General features: G+C 38.8%; 1 protein-coding gene across 23 annotated transcripts in view; it reads left to right on the forward strand.

The window, feature by feature from the left end:
* Dlg2 (discs large MAGUK scaffold protein 2) overlaps positions 1–21,461 on the forward strand; it is a 1,883,913-nt gene that overhangs the window by 1,575,188 nt on the left and 287,264 nt on the right. For all 23 annotated transcript variants that reach the window (XM_029535332.1, XM_029535281.1, XM_029535286.1 and 20 more), the window contains one exon: positions 15,063–15,165. In XM_029535332.1, coding sequence (XP_029391192.1) covers positions 15,063–15,165 — 103 coding nt within the window. The remainder of the gene's footprint in view (positions 1–15,062; positions 15,166–21,461) is intronic.

The raw sequence follows: 21,461 nt of genomic DNA on the forward strand, positions 1-21,461 counted from the left end.
TATTTTTAAGAGTAAAGAAAGTTGTGTGTGTTGACACACATCTATAACCCTCTATGAGAGAGGCTGAAATGAAGGAACTTTGAGGCCAGTGTGACTATAGAGCAAAATTCTACTTCAAACAAAATAAAACAGAAAAAAATAAGGAGAGGCTGACAAAAGATAAAGCAAGAAGCAGAGATTGCAGCTGACATGCTAGAAATCTTGACCTGTGCATACATTCTAAATTCCAAAAGAGAGGTGGTGCTAGGCAAAAGATAAAAGGTAGGTGGGAAGGAAAACATGCAGTTTAGAACCCTTGACCTGTAATGATGACATTAAGCAGCATGCTGAACATCCAGTCCATTCTTTGATATGCAGCAGGGATCTACAGTAGACAGCAATGGATTTTAAAGTGTCCAAAAGCAGTGTTAGGGAGTAGAAACTCCCAAGGTGCCTTCTCCAGAACCCTAGAAAGAAAACACACACACACACACACACACACACACAACTTAAAGCATATACTTGACTTAAAGCCATAGAGCATTATATATAAACAGGACCGACCTAGATACCATTTTGTAACTCTAGTTTGGATAGTTTTGCTATTTCAGTATGGGAAAACAAGTTTCTCTGGCTTGTCTCCATTTGACAGTTAGCTTGACATTTTAGATGTCTTGACGGATTAGAAGAATTTTCATGAACCTTTCACATTAAGTTTGGGCTTCAAGTGGATAATGCAACTTAAAAAAAAATTCCATAGTAAACACAGTCAGCTGCAGTCTGCCCTCTGGACAGAATAGGACAAATCAGCTAGGGAGGAACAAAGAGGAAGGTGGAGCAGAGTAGTCCAAGGTCATGAGGAGAGTGTCGGGAGTAGAGAAGTGGAGCCAACTGAGACAGACACAGAGGAAGGGCAAGGCAGAGGGAGTGAATGGAGCCCCTCCAGTGTGCACTGAGCAGGAGAGGATTGCAGAGGTGAGAGCCTGAGTGCAGGACAAAGAGGCATCAGGAATGGGGACCAAAGAAAAACTGTGCCCAAGAATGACGGGACTCCCACTTCGCAGAGGAGAGCATGTGGTGACTTTTCCAGGTCCCATGTGTTTGCAAAAGAGAAATCAGTAAGCTGCATTTAATTGCTCAGTGGGAAAAGGAAAGATAGAAGATAAGAGCGTAAAGATTCAGAGTTATATTTGGGGTCCTGAGAAAATCCCGGTGGCAGTAACAACAAGAGTTATTTTATTCTCCAGCTGACAACTGGGCATGTGGTAGATGAAGCTTTAGAGTTGCAGGTCCCTGTTTCCTACAGCCTTCTGTGCTCACCCTGCCCCCGTCCCTTATTGACTTCATGCTGGTAAGTCTGATCTCACTGATGTGACAGAACCTGCTCAGCCCCTGCAGCCTTCCTTTCTCAAAACTGACCAGTGCAACCTATGGCTTAAGGAGGGAGATGGACCAGGAGGTGCAAACTTGGTCACAGGGTTATTAAGATGATGTTAACATGCGCTGGGGAGTTGGGCTTTCTGTGATGACCAAAACTGCAAAGTGGCCTCCTGTTCTGAACCATTTTGCCTCTGAGGGATGCCAGCCCTCCAGTCAGGACTCCCACAAGCCTGAAGGGACTTTTCTGTAGACAGAAAAGCATTAACCCTCAATGAGGACCTCTGCTGGCAAGAGCTGGGATTGCTATTCTTTCACATCCTTTCTTGATATACTGAGGGATCCTTGAGTCCTATGCATGGAGGGGGGAATTAGTTCAATGTTGGCTTGGTGTCTGTTTGAGGCAGAGTGCCACCGGCAAACCTGAGGCAGAAAGCATCAGGTACAATAGAGGAAAAGGGCAGAGTAGTAGGGAAATGAACAGCTTGCATGTCACACAGTAAGAAGCCCACAGGAGTAGTCACATCCTCTCCCACTGAGGCCAGACAAGGTAACCCAGTTAGGGGAATGGGATCCTCAGGCAGGCAACAGATTTATGCTCAACTGCCCACTCCAGTTGTTGGTGGGGGAACCCTCATAAAGACTAAGCTACACACTTGCTACATATGTTCAAGGGCCTAGGTCCAGCCCATGTCTGCTCTTTGGTTGGTGATTCAGTCTCTGGAAGCTCTCAAAGGTCCAGGACAGTTGACTCTGTTGGTCTTCCTGTGAAATTCCTATACCTTCTAGGTCCCTCAATTCTTTCCCCAGTTTTTCCACAAGACTCCCTGAGCTTTGTCAAGTGTTTGGCTGTGCATCTGTGCATCCCCACAGGCCATCTTTAAAAGGCCATCTCTTGCCTGGTAGTAGTAGTAGCACATGCCCTTAATCCCAGCACTCAGAGGGCAGAGGTAGGCAGATCTCTGTGAGTTCTAGGCCATCCTGGTCTACAGAGCTAGTTCCAGGACAGCCAGGTTTACACAAAGAAGCACATCTTGGGGGGGGGGAGCAAAAACAAAACAAAACCCCAAAATCAAAGAAACCCAAATAACCAAACAAACCTAAATAAATAAATAAGTAAACAAACAAACAAACAGCATCTGTCTGGAGTCTAGATGCCCTCCCTCCGTATCACCTCTCTCCTTTCCTACTCTCTTTCCTACTCTATCCTCCTCACTCATTATTTACTGGAGTTTCACTTTGTTCTACAAACTGAACCTTGGAAATGAATGTGGTTTCCTGACGCTGTTTTGTAATTAAAGGAGTATGGCCTTACAGCTCTCTTCACGTCCAGAGCTCCAGCAACTAGCCATGGAAACTCAGACTTAGCTGGCGAGCAGTGTTCTGTAGGGAGCTGCCTTCTGTTTGCTAAACTGCAAGGGCTGGAAAGGAGGGAATTGATTAGTAATTAGAAAAGATTTAAATGACTGGAGGGGGAAAAAAAAAAGCCTTCCCTGCCTATGTAAATGGAAATTTTTTCTGATGCTTACAATACCCACTTGGGACTTCTGAAATACTGAGCACAGCCAAGGCTGCTTTATGAACTCCTGATAAACACTTGAGAGAGCGGAGGAAGAGATAGAGAATATGGCTTCCAGAGAAGGCTTCATGAGGGCAGTCATTGCTCCTTTTCTGAATTTCTTTTGCCTTTTCCAGAATTTTGAAATGTTTCTATAGCTTCTTCTGAGTCTCCCAGTGCTCAGAAATCTTTTAGAAAAATCACTGATTCTTTAAGTTAAGGCTCTTTATTGGATTGTTCATCTAATACTTCCCAAGGATGACATTTTCAATATGGCAGCTCTGACAGGAAGTTTGGCCCACCCTGGGGAAAGTCAATTCCCTTCACTCTAGATTCCTGGATGTCTCTCCTATAAATACTCCTTGGCTCACTTTCCTCTCTGGCTTGTTGTCTTTACACTGTTAGCTATGGAACTGGCCCCAAAGTCACTGGCAACATAGTTTATAAAGCTTCTTCAAAGGAAGTTAAGAGTCAATGGGTCTTCAGACTTCTCAGAGTCAGGGAAGACACTGAGTAGGCTCAAATAAGTCTATTGACCCTCAATAATAATTTATAGTGACAACAATTTGAGTACCATTCTGGGGACATAAAAAACACAAAGCAATTTAAGGAGCTTCTCTCATGAGAATTGCAGTCTAGTTGCTGATATTTATAAGGAAGATAACAGAGTAGATAAAGGAATCAAATCATAGAATAAGGTATATAGTATAATCTCGTATTAATAAATAACTATATCTGGAGGAAAGAGTGTGGTTTTTAATGATTGTTTAGTCATTTGCTTGCATATAAAGTCATATAAGACCACAGGACTATAGAAGGGGTGTGTGTATGTGTGTCAGTGTATAGACAAAGAGGTGTATAGAGAGGAATTATATGTCGAATTATTTATCAAATGTTAGCCTGAAGGCTAGGAAAGAAAGATGTCTATAATTTCTTGTATTATTATTAATATTATTGTCTTCATTGCTAAAAATGTACTAAGCCACTAAAGGAAGAGAAAGCTTTGTGCAATGCTGTTAGCTTACCATGCTGCTGACCATGTAAAGAGCACTTGACCATCAGCAAGCCAGCAAAGCTGGAAATGTACAACTTAACCTTGACATGAGATAAAATGAAAGCATCAGGGAACTGCAGGAAATGGGAAGAAGAGCAGGGAGCAGGAAGAGAACCACTAGGAGTAAAGCCAGGATAGGGATGTGTGTGAAGCTAGTGGCTGCAAAAAAAAGGTTTCCTTAGGAGATGGAGGTGTGTTATGTAGAGCACTAAATACTAGATTTCCCATCTGGACTGTGTTACAAATGTGGTGAATGATACTGACAAACTATTTCATTCTCTGGGCCTGAGTCAGTGTACCTATGATATGGGAGGATTAGATAAGACCAGCTTTAATACTGCTCATGTCAAAGAACACTATGATCTGAAAAGAGCAGAGAGCTGTGGCAAACACCTTATTATAGAAAGCCTGAAATAAACGCCTAAGAAATTTGCACATAGAGCTGAAGAGATGACTCAGTAGTAAAGAGCATTTACTGCTCTTGCAAAGGAACTGGGTTCTTTACCTAGCACCCACATGGAGGCTCACAACTACCTGTAACTCCAAATCCAGGGAATCTATACCCTCTGGTAGTCTCTGCCTGTTTTTGAACCATATGGTGCACATAAACTCTCACAGACACATACCTAAACACATCAAAATGATATACACATACATACATGTACATACACACACACACACACACACACACACACACACACACACACACACACACACAGATAGGTATAAATATAAATTGGGGCCAGAAAACGTCTTAGCCGTTAAAGAGCACTTGTTTCTCTGGCAAGGAGCATGGGTTCAGTTCCCCGAACTCACAAAGTGGCTCACAATGTCTGTAACTCCAGTTCTAGGGAATCCAATTCATTCTTCTGGCTTCAGCAGTCATTGAGTATGTGTGACTCATGGATGCAAAATACCTATAAATGTAAAGTAAAATAAAAATGAAATCTTTAAAATAATAGTTCTTCTTTTGGATTTATTTATTTTATATATGAGTACATTGTAGCTGTCTTCAGATACACAAGAAGAGGGCATCAGATCCCATTATAGATAGTTGTGAGCCACAATGAGGTTGCTGGGAATTGAATTCAGGACCTCTGAAAGTGTTCTCAACCATGGAGCCATCCCTCCAGCCCCAAACTAATACTTTATAAAAGAAAAGATATCTGCATACAGTCTACAAATAGAACCATAGAAGAGAACCATCTACCTCATGTATGATGTGAACACTCACATTTGGAGAAAAGTAGACTGGCTAGGATATACCAAGTGTCTAACGAGGGTCTAAGAACTTGAAACTGTGAAAAGAAGAGTAAGAGAAAGGAGAGATTGAAATTAAGGAGAAAGTTGACAGATAATTAGAAGCATTGGAAAACAACATGGAGGCTCAAGAAATTTGAGTCTTTTATGATGCTAAGAAAGAAAGGAAGAAGGTTCTCTGCATGATTGTATCAGCTAATGATGCCACAAGAAATAGAAAAATACAAAAATCACCATTTTCAAATCTTGATAAAATGTTTAGACAAGTATAATCAATAGATGTTTCCAAAAGAAAAAAGAAAGAAAATTTGGGAGAGGACGTTGAGGGAAAGGATCCTGTGACTTCAAAGAAATTACTCTTCAGATTTCCTACCAACAAAGAGAAGAGTTATCTTTGTAATGAAGAGATGTTTTGATCCTTACACAAGTAACCAACCTGTAAATTACAAGTAATAAGGCAGCAACACATGTGACTGCTCCTGCTGCAATGTAGTAAGTCATACACAGCATCGCTTAGATTGTGATAAAATTTTTGACTTAGTTATGATCAGACAAATAAGTAGATGCAAGTTGTGGGACGGTTCAAAAACATCTGGTCTGATATCATTCTTTAAAAAGTCAGTACATTTAAAAGAAAAGTGATTTCATGTTCTAGATTAAGAATGACTAACAACTCACAATAGAAACCAGATGCAATTCACACACAGTGATCAAGTTCTGGATTTAAGAAAAAAACTCCAGGCCTGGAGAGATGGCTGGCTCAGTGCTAAAGAGGACCCAGGTTCAATTCTCAGTACCCACATGGCAGCCCACAACTGTCTCCCCAGTTCTAAGAGACCGAATGCCCTAACACAGACAGGCATGTAACTAAAATGCCAATGCACATACAATAGGAATAAATAAATCATTAAATAAAATATCCCTGAAAGATCTTAAAGTAGACACCTAGGAAATTTGAATAAATGCATTATGTTATAGAACATAGAACTATTTTTAGTTTTTTGTTGGGTTCCTTTGATAGAAAATGGCATGAGGAGTATAGAGAAAGCATCTGTATGCTGAGGAGAGGTACCTTGCTGACAGATACAAATTATTCAGAAAATGTAATGGTGGTGGTGACTCCAGACCTCTCTTCCTGCTCTAACAGAAAGAATTAAGGAAAGAGTGAGAGAGAAAGAACAAATGGTATAAAACTTTCAGGATTGTTGTGTCTTAGTGGAAGTTCTGTGAGATTTCAGAGTTCTCCAAGTTTTCTGCTATTGGAAATTGTACAAAATAAATTGGAAAGGAAATCCACTGTGATGATCTGGATCAATACGTAGGGCTTGTGTAGAACAAAGTAACAAAGAATAAAGTAAAAAGGCAGCTTCAAGGGAAAGTGGATTCACAAGTATCATTCCTCAACAGTAGTGGTAAATGTAATCTGATTGTAAGCCTTCGTATCCATTTAGATGAAACAATGAGATTAGAAAAACCTAATTAGTGAATTAATGAGGCTAATAGATGGTACTCAGGGATAAGTAGAAAGAACCTTTTTGCTGCTTTCAAATCCATGTGTTATTCTGTGCTTAAGGTAGACAACTTAATTTAACAACGTTCATTTGGAAATGGAATATAATATGAAAATTATACTGGGGAATAAAAGAAACACAAACTTCACATTCAGTCATTAAAACTGCCTCACATTATAATTTCTAATGTTGTTATGTTTACCTGTAATGACTTAAAAATCATGCGGACCTTACTGTAGGCTTTAAAAAGAAACATAAACATTTCTACCACACCCACTCTCAGTACTGTACCCCTTAAAGCATCTGTTAGTATTTGGTTATGTGATTTATCATAACCAATTTTCTATAAGATTATATATCCTTACTATTGATTTTTTATGAGAAAATTGGAATATATATAAATAGCCTTCTGAAACTTTCTTCTGACTTAGCAATGTGTCATGGACATTTTTCGATTTCAGAATCTTAGAGTATATGCTGTTGCTTTTAATGGATGTATATGCTTTGCTAAATAAATATTTCATAATCTGTTTACTCAATTCCCTATTGATGGCCATTAACAGTAGGTTAATTCAGTGAAAACATGTCAGCAATCTAGAAACCACATACATACCAAAAGAGAATTTTGGAAGAAGAATAAAGCACTTCCTGGCAGTCTCCTTATTTTAAAATTAAACTGATAGGGCTGGAAGGAGACTCTGAGGACAAAATGTTGATCATCTTCAGAGGTTAAATTATTACCAGAATCCACCAAAGATTGCCTTGAATTTTACTCTAATTAAGAAAATGAGTCTCAGAGAACACACACATTTCAGCCCAGGATGGGGTGTTTGGAGAGAGAGCAGAAGGTGACAGATACAGTGGATCTTATAGCACTACAGTCTCACTCTGCCTGGCATTGTGAGGGAAAACAGACATGAGGATTCTTGGCAGTCGTGTTTCCAAGGTTACTAGCCTATGCAGTTGTACCTTCATGGATACCACCAATACCCCGGGAGCCTTACACAGTTTACCCTTGTATTGCACAGATGCTTCCATGAAACAAACAAACAAACAAACAAACAAATGATGGTCATGGCCTTGGAATGACTGTGAAGTTGTGATGCATTTTTCCAGACTACTGTTCTCATGTTTAGATATTCTCCCTCAAGTCTATGTGTTAAAGGGAAATATTCTGGGACTGTTCTACTGCATCATAACTGGTGAGATCCCCCACCCCCAAAACCAGAAAGTTTGTCAAGTAACAAAGTTCTGACACAACATAGAGAAAATAAAGAGCTACATCACCAAGGTACAGTTCATATCTGACTAATCATCCATCAGCATAGAGCTTTGCAGAAGTGAAAATTCTTAATTCCTACCCTCAAAGATTCTGTTTCCATGACTACAGTACTCCCCCCAGGAAGACAAAGTCATGAAAAGGTCTCTTAACAGTACCTGGCTTATTATAAGTAAATTGTAATTAATTGTCAAATAAAATTTGATGATTTAAATAAAATAATGTGATCTAATGGCTATAAACATTTGCTAATTGAAGGACTATTACCTAGCCTCTAGATAATATTCTAACTATTAAGGGGATGGAGGTAAAGAGACAAAATTTTTACTCAAGGGAAGATTTTTAGATATGTGAGGTAAGTTATCAGATAGGTCTGAATTCTGTAAATTAAAGCACAGTCTTTCCAAAACAGGCAAATAGGTTAAGTTTGAATGAGCATGAGAAAAATGCTCTAAGAAACTGGCACATAAACTGAGAACTGGGAAAAGAACTGGCCGGATATGAGAATGGCCAAGGAATATTTCAGCTGTCCAGATCTCTGGCACAGATGCCCAGAGCCTGAAGGAGCTTATATTGAGGCCAAACAGAATGAAGGCCCTTGTGGGAAAACAGCAAACATATGAGATGGCATAGAGGGATGGGCAGGGATCAAGGCCAGGAGTTTGGATTTATTCAAATCAAATGAACAAGAAGCCAATATGAACTAACAAGTACCCTCCAGAGTTCCCTGGGACTAAACTACCAAAGAAAACACATAGTAGGACTCATGGCTCTAGCTGCTTATGTAGCAGAGGATGGCCTAGTCAGTCATCAATGGGAGGAGAGGCCCTTGGTCCTGTGAAGGTTCTATGCCCCAGTATAGGGGAATGCCAGGGCCAGGAAGCAGGAGTGGATGGGTTGGGGAGCAGGGGGAGGGGAAGGGGATAGGGGATTTTCAGAAGGGAAACTGGAAAAGGGGATAACATTTGAAATGTAAATAAAGAAAATATCTAATAAAAAAAAGAAGCCAATTAAAAGATAGTAAGGGAAGGAAAGATGTGGACTTTATGTGAACTTTATGATATCTGGCTGGTTAAAGGGAAATGATATGAGCATGAGGCAATCCCAGGCACAGTAGAAATTCATAGGCTCCTGCTTTATCCCAAGAACAACTGCCGGGCTGCCAAAGGTGGGGTATATCAGCAAAAGAGTAACAGGGTCTCTTGCTGGATGAAATAGAGCTGCAGATGCATTACAGGAGATGAGAGAGGAGACAGGAAGAAGTCTTTGTTGAGGAGCTAAAGTGGTGGATGTGGTATTGTTATCTGTTGAAAGGAAAGGAAAAAAGAAATCATGTTCAGGAGAAAATTGCTTGATTTTCAGCACAACAAGTTTGAAATCTTCAGTGTCCAAATGAAAATATACATTAAAAATAGAGATTTATAAGCCTCTAGTTAAATTCATCAGCACTGGAGATAGTGACTAGGTCATGGTTGTGCAGTAATTGGCAAGGTCTCAGGCACCCTTCCTTTGCTTTCATTGAGATAGTTGTTATTCCAGGTATATGGATCCTGAAAGTTCTTTTCTGTGTTTTATCCCATAGGTTGGGTTTACATAACTAGACTGATGTTATTATTTTCAGTTACAGACTGCAAAGTGACCAGTCCTCTACAGATGCCTTTGGCAAAGCTCAGACATTTTAAAATATTTTTTTAAATATAATTTTGCACTTTTTTGCATCAGTGAGCCAAATTTAAAGGGAATGTTAATGTTTAACTTCTAAGACACGTAAATATCCGATATCAATTTTTCATTTTCCCTGTGTTCCAGAATTCTAGTCCTGAGTTCTCAGGCAGCTACTGTCAGAAGTGTTATCGCTCTCTGCCAAGTGCCACTGCCTCCAGGAGGAACAGGAAACTTAATTAGAAATTTCTACTTCACATGCAATTTATAGTTCATTCACTTTGAAACTTGCTTTGGGGTGCTATAAAACTTTAAAGCTGAGTGAACCATTTTTCTCAAGTTGTCAACAAAAATGTCTACTGAGGATAGAGGATAAAGTATGATTGTTTATTAAACACTGGAAGGGACCTCAGACATTGAGTATGAATCTCTCTTCCTCAATGAAGAAACTAAGGCACAGAGAGGAGGGGATGCTCCCAATGAAATAGGCTTACAGTGAGAAACTACTTCAACTTGGGATGCCTAAATTCACAGGGTTCCAGGCTTCCTTTTTCAGGACCTCCCACCCAAGCATTTCTTCTAGTCCATTAACTGGCCTTTTATTGAAGTAATCTTATACTAACCCAGGTCTCCCTCTTGCTTCATGTGTGACTGGAGAGGAACCAACAATAGATGATAATTGTATGTCTTAACTATTCAAGTTCTAGGCGCTTTCTAACCTGATTCTTTTCTGTGGAATGTGTGATCTGAGTATTGCTACTTTGTACAGCAAACCTCTTCTGCATGTGGCTCTCCTGTGCTCAGGTACTGACCCTGGGGATATAAAAACCAAAATAATTAATAACATTGTCCATTTCTCTAAACTCCTGGTGTATCTCTTTAAAGATCCTGAAAAGCCATGCATGACCAATGGAAACAACAAACTTAACATTTCCAAAATGAAATGCAGCATCCTCTCTCATCCAAACTCACTTTCCACTTGGGTTTCTCTTGATTCATGGCACCCTGTCAGGCCCAGTAAGTAAATGTTATGATATTTTTCTTACCTTCCATTTCTAATCTAATGAATAGTACACATATTGTTTGAACCCTGGATGGATCTGAGAACACTTGAGGAAAGCTGCATAAGCCCCCACCTCCTCTGTTTCTTCTCTCAAGTCTGTCTCCATCTCTTCTTCAATGCGATTTGAGTTTTCCTAATTCAACCCTTCATCTTACAGCATTTGCTAGCTTACCATCATCTCCTGCCTGGTTATCTTATTTTTGATCACTTAGGTCTTGAATCCTGACTTGACCATTACCAGGGTCATCCTCCCAAACACAAGGGAAATATTCCAGGTTTCAGTAGCGCTCTGGGCACTTACTAATGGAATTTACCATAGCAATCAAGATTCCACATGTTGTTCCCTAGAATATGAAATACCGGTAATTTCTCTGCTTCATTCACTTAGTATATGTGTGGTTTTATTATATTTGCTTGTTTATGTCTCACCTCCTTTAGTACAAAATAAGAGGTGGGAAAACAGTTTAATAATTCCCAAACACATTTGAGGGTTTTTTAAAATCGTGGAAATCACTGCATTTCCAACCCAGAGGCCCCAAGGGATGACAGGCCCCCACACTATTATTTCCCAGTGTCTCATTGGTGGACTGAGTAAGTCTGTGAGAGTTGTGCATGTCTGCTCACTCTATTACATCACTTCAGAACAGTGACGTCATTTCTCCGCCTCAGAGAAAAGACAAGATATTTCTACATTTCTTTTCTTTTAACTAGATATTTTCTTCATTTACATTTCAAACGCTATCCCCTTTCCTATTTTCCTCTCTGAATGACCCCTATACCCTCCCCCTGCCCTACTCCCCAACCCACCCACTCTTGCTTCCTGGCCTTGGCATTCCCCTGTACTGGGGCATACGATCTTTGCAAGAACAAGGGCCTCTCCTCCCATTGATGGCCCACTAGGCCTTCCTCTGCTACATATGCAACTAGAGACAAAAGCTCTGGGGCTACATTTTCTTAAAACACTGGGACTGCATCTGTGCATATTACTATCCATAGTCTTTCTGAAAAACAAGAAAAGAGAGCGACTTTGGATTCTGCCCCAGTTTCTTCTTGGCTGCCTCACTGCCATGTTCTCCCCAGCCCCCTAACTGTGAAATAATTTGCTATAGATTCCTTTGTGCTTTTATCTGACTATTTTAATTGAAACCTGGCACTACTTCGGTACACTTTTCCCACTGGGCCACCCCTTTGTATTTTTTTACAATTAATAATTCTGTTAAATCTGTGGGTCGAAGCTACTCTCATTTCAAGATAGTAGTTAGTATTCTACAAAACTCATTCCTTGATTTTATTACTGCTGATAAAAGTTTGCTTTTGCATCCTTCTGGAGAAACTGCGGTCCATCCATCCTCATCTGCATAACTCAATCCAGTATTTTCTCAGTGATGTTTCCTGCAGAAAACAACCACATGCCCCGGCACTTCTCTGTGTCCCAGAATACTATGACCTTGTCTTCCTCTCACATTTAAAATGGTTGTTTACCTATTATTGTTCTCCATGAATTGTAAAATTGTTTAGCAAGAACTGTCACTTGATTAAAGTCCAGGGACATGAGTTCTTATGATTTTGAATAGCCAAATTAAAGCTATAATCATATTACAGGAAAATTCAGGAAATTTATTAGATCATTCGGAATAAGAAATATGCTAGAGCCAGGCAGTGGTGGCGCATGCCTTTAATCCCAGCACTTGGGAGGCAGAGGCAGAAGGATTTCTGAGTTCGAGGCCAGCCTGATCTACAGAGAGAGTTTCAGGACAGCCAGGGCTACACAGAGAAACCCTGTCTCAAAAAAACAAAAACAAAAACAAAAACAAAAATAAACAAAAAAAGAAATAGAGTAGAAAAGTCTAAAGCTTTTTGAAAAATGAAAGAAAATGATAAATGTGACTACACAAAACATTTTACAATTCTCTATAACAAGAGATAGCATAATAATATGATGTTTCATAATGTAAGACATGTTTTCAAAGTGGAATACTAATTTTTAAAAAATATATAGATAAAACTTTAAAAAGAATAAACTAAACAAAAATTCAGCAACTATAGTAGATAATAATTTTATGTAAAATAAATTAAAATAGCCAATTAGCATAAAAAGTATCTTCATAAATGAAGAAATATAATTAAATATGTAATTGTTCACATGTCAAAATAGAAAAAGTCAAATGTTTTGGTATATGCAAATAATTAGTATAAAAAATATGATTATATTATTAGTAGAAATATAAATGAATGCCCCATTTTCAGAGGTAACTTGACAATGTCTATCAAAATTACCTTTATTCAACTTATCACAAGTTGGTACGTATTACTGAATTGTTTATAATAGCAAAGTGTTAAAGAACCAGTGTGTTCATTAACTGAACTAGTGATATAAAATGTTATACGCTAAAGGCTAGGATCCTATATAGCATTAAGATCAATGAGGCCTATGTGTATGTGTAGTATGTAACTAAGAACATTCCATGAGATTGGCTATAGTAGCATATTCCTTGATTTCTGAGTTTGAGGCCAGCATGGACTATATAGTGAGTTCCAGGAACTACATGGAGAGAACCTGTTTCAAAATAATAACAACAATTCAGAAATCTTTCTGAGTAAAATGAAGATATGAAACTATGTACATAATGTACCCTCATTTATACATTATTACTAAATATTATTTATTATACTGGTATATTAAATAATAAATATATAATCATACATTTATTTATTTATTTAATATATATGAGTACACTGTGGCTTCTTCAGACACTTCAGAAGAGGGACCAAGAATACAAGCATGTAGCTGGGCAGTGGTGGCACACACCTTTAATCTCAGCACTTGGGAGGCAGAGGCAGGCAGATCTCTGAGTTTGAGGTCAGCCTGATCCACAAAGTGAGTTTCAGGACAGTCAGGGCTACACAGAGAAACCCTGTCTCGAATAAAATATATATATATATAAGCATGTGTGCCTACCACCACAGGCAGTTTAGACCATAATGGCCTACCTGTTCCTTCTTTCTGAAATGAGAGAAAGTGGCCTCAGAGAGAAGATGTGACTGTAGCTTATCTATCTAATGGTTGGCACAGTAGACCTAGTACAGTGGACTCCCCAAAACTAACGCATAGTCAATGTTTGAAAAAGAAAGCTTACCCGAATAAAAAAAAAAAAGAAAGAAACAGAGGAGAGGCAAAGGAAACCCCAGATATCAATGAGGATACTTTGACAAAGTTATTCTGAGGGAGCAATGCCATCAACTTGAAGATTACAGAAGTGGCAAGCCAGCCTGGGAAGCAAAGTAGTAATCCATGCCTGAATGTAACTACTCAGAATTGTTGTTAAAGTTTCCCAAGCCCAAACAAGGAAATGTGTTGAACATGTAGATATGCTGATAAACTTTGAAGTCTTCTCTTGGGCATAGCATCCTGCCCTGTGAACAAAGGGATGCAGGGTGAGGGTACCATCTGTACTGGTTAGAAAGCTAGACTCAGTATGTTCATCAGGAAAGCTTGTTTGAGCCTCGCCCACTCTTCCTCCTCTCAACGAGACACAGGACCCTTGGCAGTTATATCCTGATGACTTATTGACACTGTTGACTGGGGAAAGACTTGAGCTTTTGCTTCTCATTGGACCTGACTTGCTGGTGATGTGATTCTTCCAGGCTGAGGTCAGGGCTTGTTTTATAGATGCTCTTCTGGTATATGGGCTCCAAAGTGGGAGTTAGTGACAGCAAAATAAACTCCAGGCACTCTTCATTTCGTTTTGTCAGAATTCATTATGGAATTGTGCATGAGAAGTGGGGCAGTTGGGTTTATTTTGGAACAGGGCTCAAGGCTGTCTCACCAAGCTCCATATGACAGGATTAGGCACTTACCCAAAGAGAGGAATCTGGCAGCTAGCCAGGCCCATTCCATACAGTCTCCCCAGAACATGGTCTGAATATATGAATCTGTCGGCACATACTTGTCTGTTGGCATTACATGTGTCTCTCTCCATTATCATTTTCCCCTCTAGTTTTAAAGCCAATCTGCCCCAGAAATTCAGGAGACCCATGGGAACATAGCAGTACACACACTAAAACCCTTGTGGACAGGGATAGACAAAATATCTCCAACCTAGCCAGGCTGTGCCACAAACACAAGATGAAATTTCATGGCCCTGCTTTCCAATAGTAATCATGACTATGAAATTTGATGAAATAAGAAACGCCTGAATAAGAAATGAAGAATCCTTTGAGGAACATGGCATACTTTTAGATAGCTTATTAATTTTGGAAAACATTCTTCTTCCTTCAGAATACAGATACTGTGCCTGAAAGTCTGATCTGTCTTCTAGGTGAATGGAATTGATCTGCGAGGAGCATCCCATGAGCAGGCGGCTGCAGCACTGAAGGGGGCTGGGCAGACCGTGACAATCATAGCACAATATCAACCTGAAGGTCAGTCCAAACTCAGCCTTTGAAGGTTCCAGAATGGCTTTGGGGATACATTGCCGCTTGTCAGTGCTAATCTTGATCAAGATCAGTAATGTTTTTGTTAAACTACTTGTGGTAGAAACTTAATGATTAATGTCCCCTAAATCCCACAAAAATTGTTACTCCCAGTCTTCTGGGAGAACATCAGGCAGTTAGAAAAGCTCACACGAACAGATGAACTCAAATACCCGAAAGCCAGCACCAGCTTCATTCCATTTATGTTCTTATCCAATCACCAGTGGATACTGTAAAAGCAATTCAGACTTCGGAAGTGAGGAGGAGGAGAAATCTCTTCTTTAGAAGTAGATGCGCTAAGCAGACCATTTTTCTCTCCTCAAGACAATACCTTCATTCTCATTAATGTCTTTAGATAGACCACTCACTTTTTCACCTATACGATTCTTTGGAATTAATAACTATAAAATAATCAGGTACTTGATGAGATACTGTTGTTACAAGTTGGATTGGCCAACTGTTTATTGGTAACATCCTAAATGAGATTAACTCCTTATTTAAACATCTGTTTCTCTGATTAAAATGATACTCAGTGATACAACTGGGGTGTGTGTGTGTGTGTGTGTGTCTGTGTGTGTCTGTGTGTGTTTGTATGTGTAATGGACCTCTGCTAATGAAACATAAATACAATATGGTGATGATCCATCTTATTCCGTAAAAAAAAACAAATATGGCTTCCGTCTTTAAGAAATGCAAATGAATTGTTAGGAAAGTATTTAACCACTGGGGATGGGATTACAAAGTGTTGTGAAGGAAAAGCTCAATGAGCCATATATAAAGAACTCCTTTGTCCCTTCAAATGATTGCTCATTAATTTCATGTTACTGTGTGTCCAGTGGAAGGTTGGTGTATGGCTCTTGCCTGTGGCAGCCTATATTTTATCATTATTGGTGGACAGCATGTTCTATAAAAGAATAAATAAATCACCTTCTTTAATGTGTAACTTGGCATATTGGCTTTGTTTGTGCCTGACTTTAGAATCAGAATTTGCAAGCAAATTAAACCAAGTTTTAATAAATGCATTTTGCTGTCAGCCTGTGTCACAGATGCCCATAGAGCTGGTAAAGGAAGGATGAATGATGGTCAGGGATGCAACAAAAGATGAGCACTTGCTTCCTAGATCCTGCTAAGAAGACTTTTTGCTTCTCAAATATTGATGCTTTTCTCTTCTCCTTAGAGGAGGGAGTGTTTCCAAAAGTATCCATTATAAAACAGAAAATGAAAACAATCATGTTCTGGTTCTGTCAGTATGAATTTCCATGCTTCCAAATCAGGCTATAGCCTGATTTTATTTAAGAGCTATACTCCAGTGGGATAATAGACTGTACTTCATCAAGATGCCCATTAAAGGTGTGTCTTATAAATCACTTCAATTGATGGTAATCATGAAACCTGCAAATAACGAAAGTGTCTTTCAGAATGACAACGTTCAGATTCGATTCACAGGAAGGGCCTAGTTTGCCACAGCTTTATGTCAATGAGGTAGTAGCAAGGAGAAGCAATCAGTTTTACTCTCCCTTTTGTAAACTTTATGGGTAGCCAAGCCTTAAGTGAACTGTTGTTTGGAATGAAAGATTGATGAGTTTTTTGTTTTGGTGGTAGAATGGCATTTAAATTGCAAAACAGCTTAAGGAAATAACTGACAATTTACTTATAAATTAACAAGTGAATTGAAGAGTATGCTGTGGGGTTTCATTAGAAAATGCTTAGCAAGCCCCTTTCATTTCTGTCAGTATTGTACCCTCTGTGATAATGCTGAGATGCTATTGCATTTCTTTTGGAGTGGTGAAGAACTACATAGATATCCTTTTCTTTCTCTGGATACTTCCTATGCCTCCGTGTTCCAGGAAAATGGCAAACCAGTGAACCAAAGAAGTCTTCCTTACTACAAAATGTATCAGACAGTGATAAGCAGCATAAAGAAATATAAAGTAATAGTTGAAGTGATAGGGAATTATTTAGTGAGCTGTGTTGAATTATTGGAGTATCCCTCTACCAGATATGGTACAAGGCCAGCAACATAGGCAAGTGTAAAACCAACCTTAGCAAGCTAGAATCTGTAATCTACCAAGATGCTCAGATGACTTGTATTAATGTTTGAAATGTGGCTCTATAGTATACTCGGGTCCATGAAACCATTGTGATTGAACACTGCTGTGTTCAACTCCTCTACCTGAAGCACTGAGAGGTCACATAAAGCCGTGTCATCAGGTTTCATTACTGTTACTGGTGTGCCTCACCCAATGATTGCTCCTCACCCCATAATTTCGCTAGGGATGGATAAAACGCAGGGGCTTTCAGAAGTCTGTGTGTCAGTCTACTACGCATATGTCTTCCCTCTGAATATGGATTATCAAGAATATCCATATGTGTTTTTGCTAGGTAATGAGAGAGTGAAAATGGTCAGGCCTACAGTACGGCCTCTACTGAAGGGAAGGAACAAAACAGGAAGGTGAGATGACATAAGAACAAGTCTCTTCCTGGCACATTCCTCTATGGGCCATGCCAAAGTCAGAGTCCTTAAGGTGTCACTATAAAACTTCTTTGGGTGATTTATTATTTTTAAAACAACAGAAACTCGTTTAAATAATCTTGATCATACCTCCTAAGTCATAAGCTAATTCCAAAGGAATAATATGTACATCTTTTATCAAAGGGCAAAACTCATCTTACTGGGACTATCCACTGAATAGCGGCTTCCATTGGATAGCGGCTTGAAATTAGGTTCTGTACCTGAAGATTCCCAGAGATCTGTGTGCATATGCCATTTTTAAAAGGCTTATTTACAAATGTAATCTTTTCTTTAAATCAAAGTATCGACGGCTTTGTGCATACGAAAGAGCAGCTTTGACATGTAAAAATGTTATTCCAGGATAAATAACTGCATCTTAAATTCTCAGGCAAGACTGGCAAAAGCCATCTGCAGAGCTTGGTCAGAAATTACACCAAATGATAGAAAGCATTTCAGATAAGCCAAACGCTGGACTGGGAAGGAGACATTTGTCTCCTAGTGCAGATCTTGTGCTATTTCATCTTTATGAGTCTGTCTTCTTATATGTTTTCAAATGGATAACGCGAGTTATATATTTTCAGAAGAACCTAGTAGATATTAAATTCAAACTAAAATTTAAAAATAGGATCCTTGATCGCAGGTGACATAGCAACATATGCTCCATTATCTGAAAACTTTCTTACAAACATTTTATCTTCGCTTCATATCTTCTAATTCATAAGAGTAAAGGAATGAACTGAAATCCTATGTAGTTTAACTCCAATCACTGAGAAGTAAAGATTAAAAGTTGTTTAACACACTGGAGGACTGAAGTTCAGTCAGCGTGCAGGTAGAACAGTGTTTTATCTTCAAGTTGTAAGGGCTCCTGAAGCAGAGCCTAGCTGAGCAGTTCTTGAGTTCCTTCTTTCTTTTTTTTTAAAATTAGATTATTTTCTTCATTTACATTTCAAATGCTATCCCCTTTCCTAGTTTCCTCTCCTAAAGTCCCTTCTACCCTCCCCCACCCACTCCTGCTTCCTGGCCCTGGCATTCCCCTATACGGGCATATAATCTTCGCAAGACCAGGAATTCATTATAGTGGCTGACAATAGCCTGTTCTTAAACATAATCCAGTAAGAGCCGTATAAGCTAAGAACTTAAAGGGGTCAGAAAGTTCTCAGGGTAGGTGAGAGCTTTCTCATTTTACTATTATATCTAGCTTGTAACTGCTATTGTTGTTGTTTGTATGTTATGGCTAATATTAGCAACTCTTTTAATGTAAAATGCTTGCTAGACTGGAAATACTGATGGCTAAAAATCTCAAATATATTATGAGTTCCTCTTCTCGATTATGACTCATTCCTGCACCATAATTCATCTATCTAGCCATCTATATACATTAAATCATCCCTCAACATGCTCTATTATGTCCAATATAATACATTTCTGAATATGTTACATTAATGTTGGCATTATTGAAGAACAGAATACTATAATTTTAGTGAACTATCTGGAAGAAAATTTTACATGACACTAGACTTTGTATTGCTTAGCAATATACTTCTCTTTAACCATCTCTCTCTCTCTCTCTCTCTCTCTCTCTCTCTCTCTCTCTCTCTCTCCTCTCTCTTTCCTCTCTCTCTCTTTCTCTCTCTCTCTCTCTCTCCTCTCTCTCCTCACTCCCCCAATATACCTACATACAATAACAGGTAATACACCAGCATCTAAAAACTCTCCCAACCTTCTTATTCATTCAGTGTGTCCTTTTACTGAAGTCTTGGTTGTCAACTCTAACCTCATTTGCCGTGTAGCAAAACAGGATATGACTATGCAGAGTGTGAGATTTGTGGGGGATTCTCTGCAGATACCTTGATGATTAATGATGCTGAGTCTGTCTTACTATGCCAGAAAGCCACTTTGGACCTAGAACAATTCAGCCAAAATAGAAGCAGGCATCACTTTCTGACTTGGAAGTTTCCACTGACCTCATTGTCTATTCTTGGAATGTTAAATATCAAACACATCAAAATGACTAAAATCTTCTGTTGTTTTTACTAATTGGAGGGAGGGGAAATTCCCTTGTCATCTACTAACATAAATTACTCAATACTAGAAGGAGCCAAATAATGTATTTGCTGAGAACACTCTGACAGCCAAGGTCCTTAGATCCACACCTACCATTTGCAATATTTAGATAAAGGCAAGGAAATAACGGATTTTTAAAGCATTCTTTATTTTATTTTTTTTAAATATTTATTTATTTATTATATGTAAGTACACTGTAGCTGTCTTCAGACACTCCAGAAGAGGGCGTCAGATCTTGTTACGGATGGTTGTGAGCCACCATGTGGTTGCTGGGATTTGAACTCTGGACCTTCGGAAGAACAGTCGGGTGCTCTTACCCACTGAGCCATCTCAACAGCCCTAAAGCATTCTTTATTATACTACTGCTACAAAAAGAAAACAATTTTTACAAGCGAACGCTTCAATTTTATGCAGAAGTTCATGTTGCAGGAGACAATAGAGGAGTACAAACCCAGATGGATTTAAAATACCTAGTCACTCAAGTCCATTCCCTGCTGTTCAGAAGAGTTGACCAAACATCTGATTGGATAGCCTCTTACTTAAGCTAGTTTGCAAATTTAGCCACAAGTAATGAAGCATGTGTTTGTCCAGCCCATGCTCAAGACCACACCACTTTTCTGAACATTGATTCCCCTGTGGTTAAATATTGATTTTTTTTTTTTTAAAGGAGTTGGAGGGTGTAGAAGGGAGGTTAGGACTCAGTAAGATGTAGTCTGTTGGCCTGGAAATAACTATGGCAAGGCTTTCTTTAAGACTCTTGAGCAAATGTTCTATGAAATTTAACTTATAATTAAGTGTGTTATCAAAGAAAAATAAAAATTATAGTAAGTTGTTAATTCTTAAGTGTCCTCTTTTTATTTCATACATTTTAAAGATGGAAAAAATAAAGATGGAGAAATTCTGCTTTCACTTACAGAAAGGGAAATATATATACATATGTATATATCCATATACATATGTATATATATGCATGCTGTTCTGTGGTCAATAGGATTTGAACTTTTTATGTTTTAAAATTAATTAAAATAGGCGTGCCTGTTTCTTTTAGGGTGTTTTAAATTAACAATTTATTGTTCATGGCTCTTAGTTTATAGGCCTTTTGTATCTAAAAGCTTATAAGCCTCATAAATCAATAATTCCTATAATTCTTGAGCTCTAAAATAAATGTACTGAAGTTAAAATGAAGTGATATGAGAAAAATCTATTTCAGGAAATCATGTATACAGAATGTTGAAATATTGGAGGTCTTTTGAATACTCACAATTATAAATAGCAGCAGCAATATATAATATAGCAAATATAGCAAATCAAAGCCTAGGGAAGATAAAGTGTTCATCTTTAACATGCTTCACAGAATGCTAATCCAAACAGGATTACTGACAGACTCATTGATTCAGCTGGCCAAGTCTGTCAAAAGCAAGACGATCCGAACTACGTTAGCTCAAGATGGTTTTCTTAAGCCCTCTCTGTTTGCTGAGACACGTTATTTCCCCCTACTAGGGATAACCTTTTTATTAATAGAGAGTTGCTTATATACTGGGAACATTAAGTAGAAACAGAGCAAAACTTACTCATTCAAGCTTCTTTCTGCTGATAGTCACGAAATACTTCCAATAAGTGGGCGGCAGCAGTCCTGCATATCAGAGGTAGGACAGATGGAGAACAGACG

The sequence above is a fragment of the Mus pahari genome, chromosome 1, assembly GCF_900095145.1.
Source record: "Mus pahari chromosome 1, PAHARI_EIJ_v1.1, whole genome shotgun sequence".
Taxonomy (NCBI): domain Eukaryota; kingdom Metazoa; phylum Chordata; class Mammalia; order Rodentia; family Muridae; genus Mus; species Mus pahari.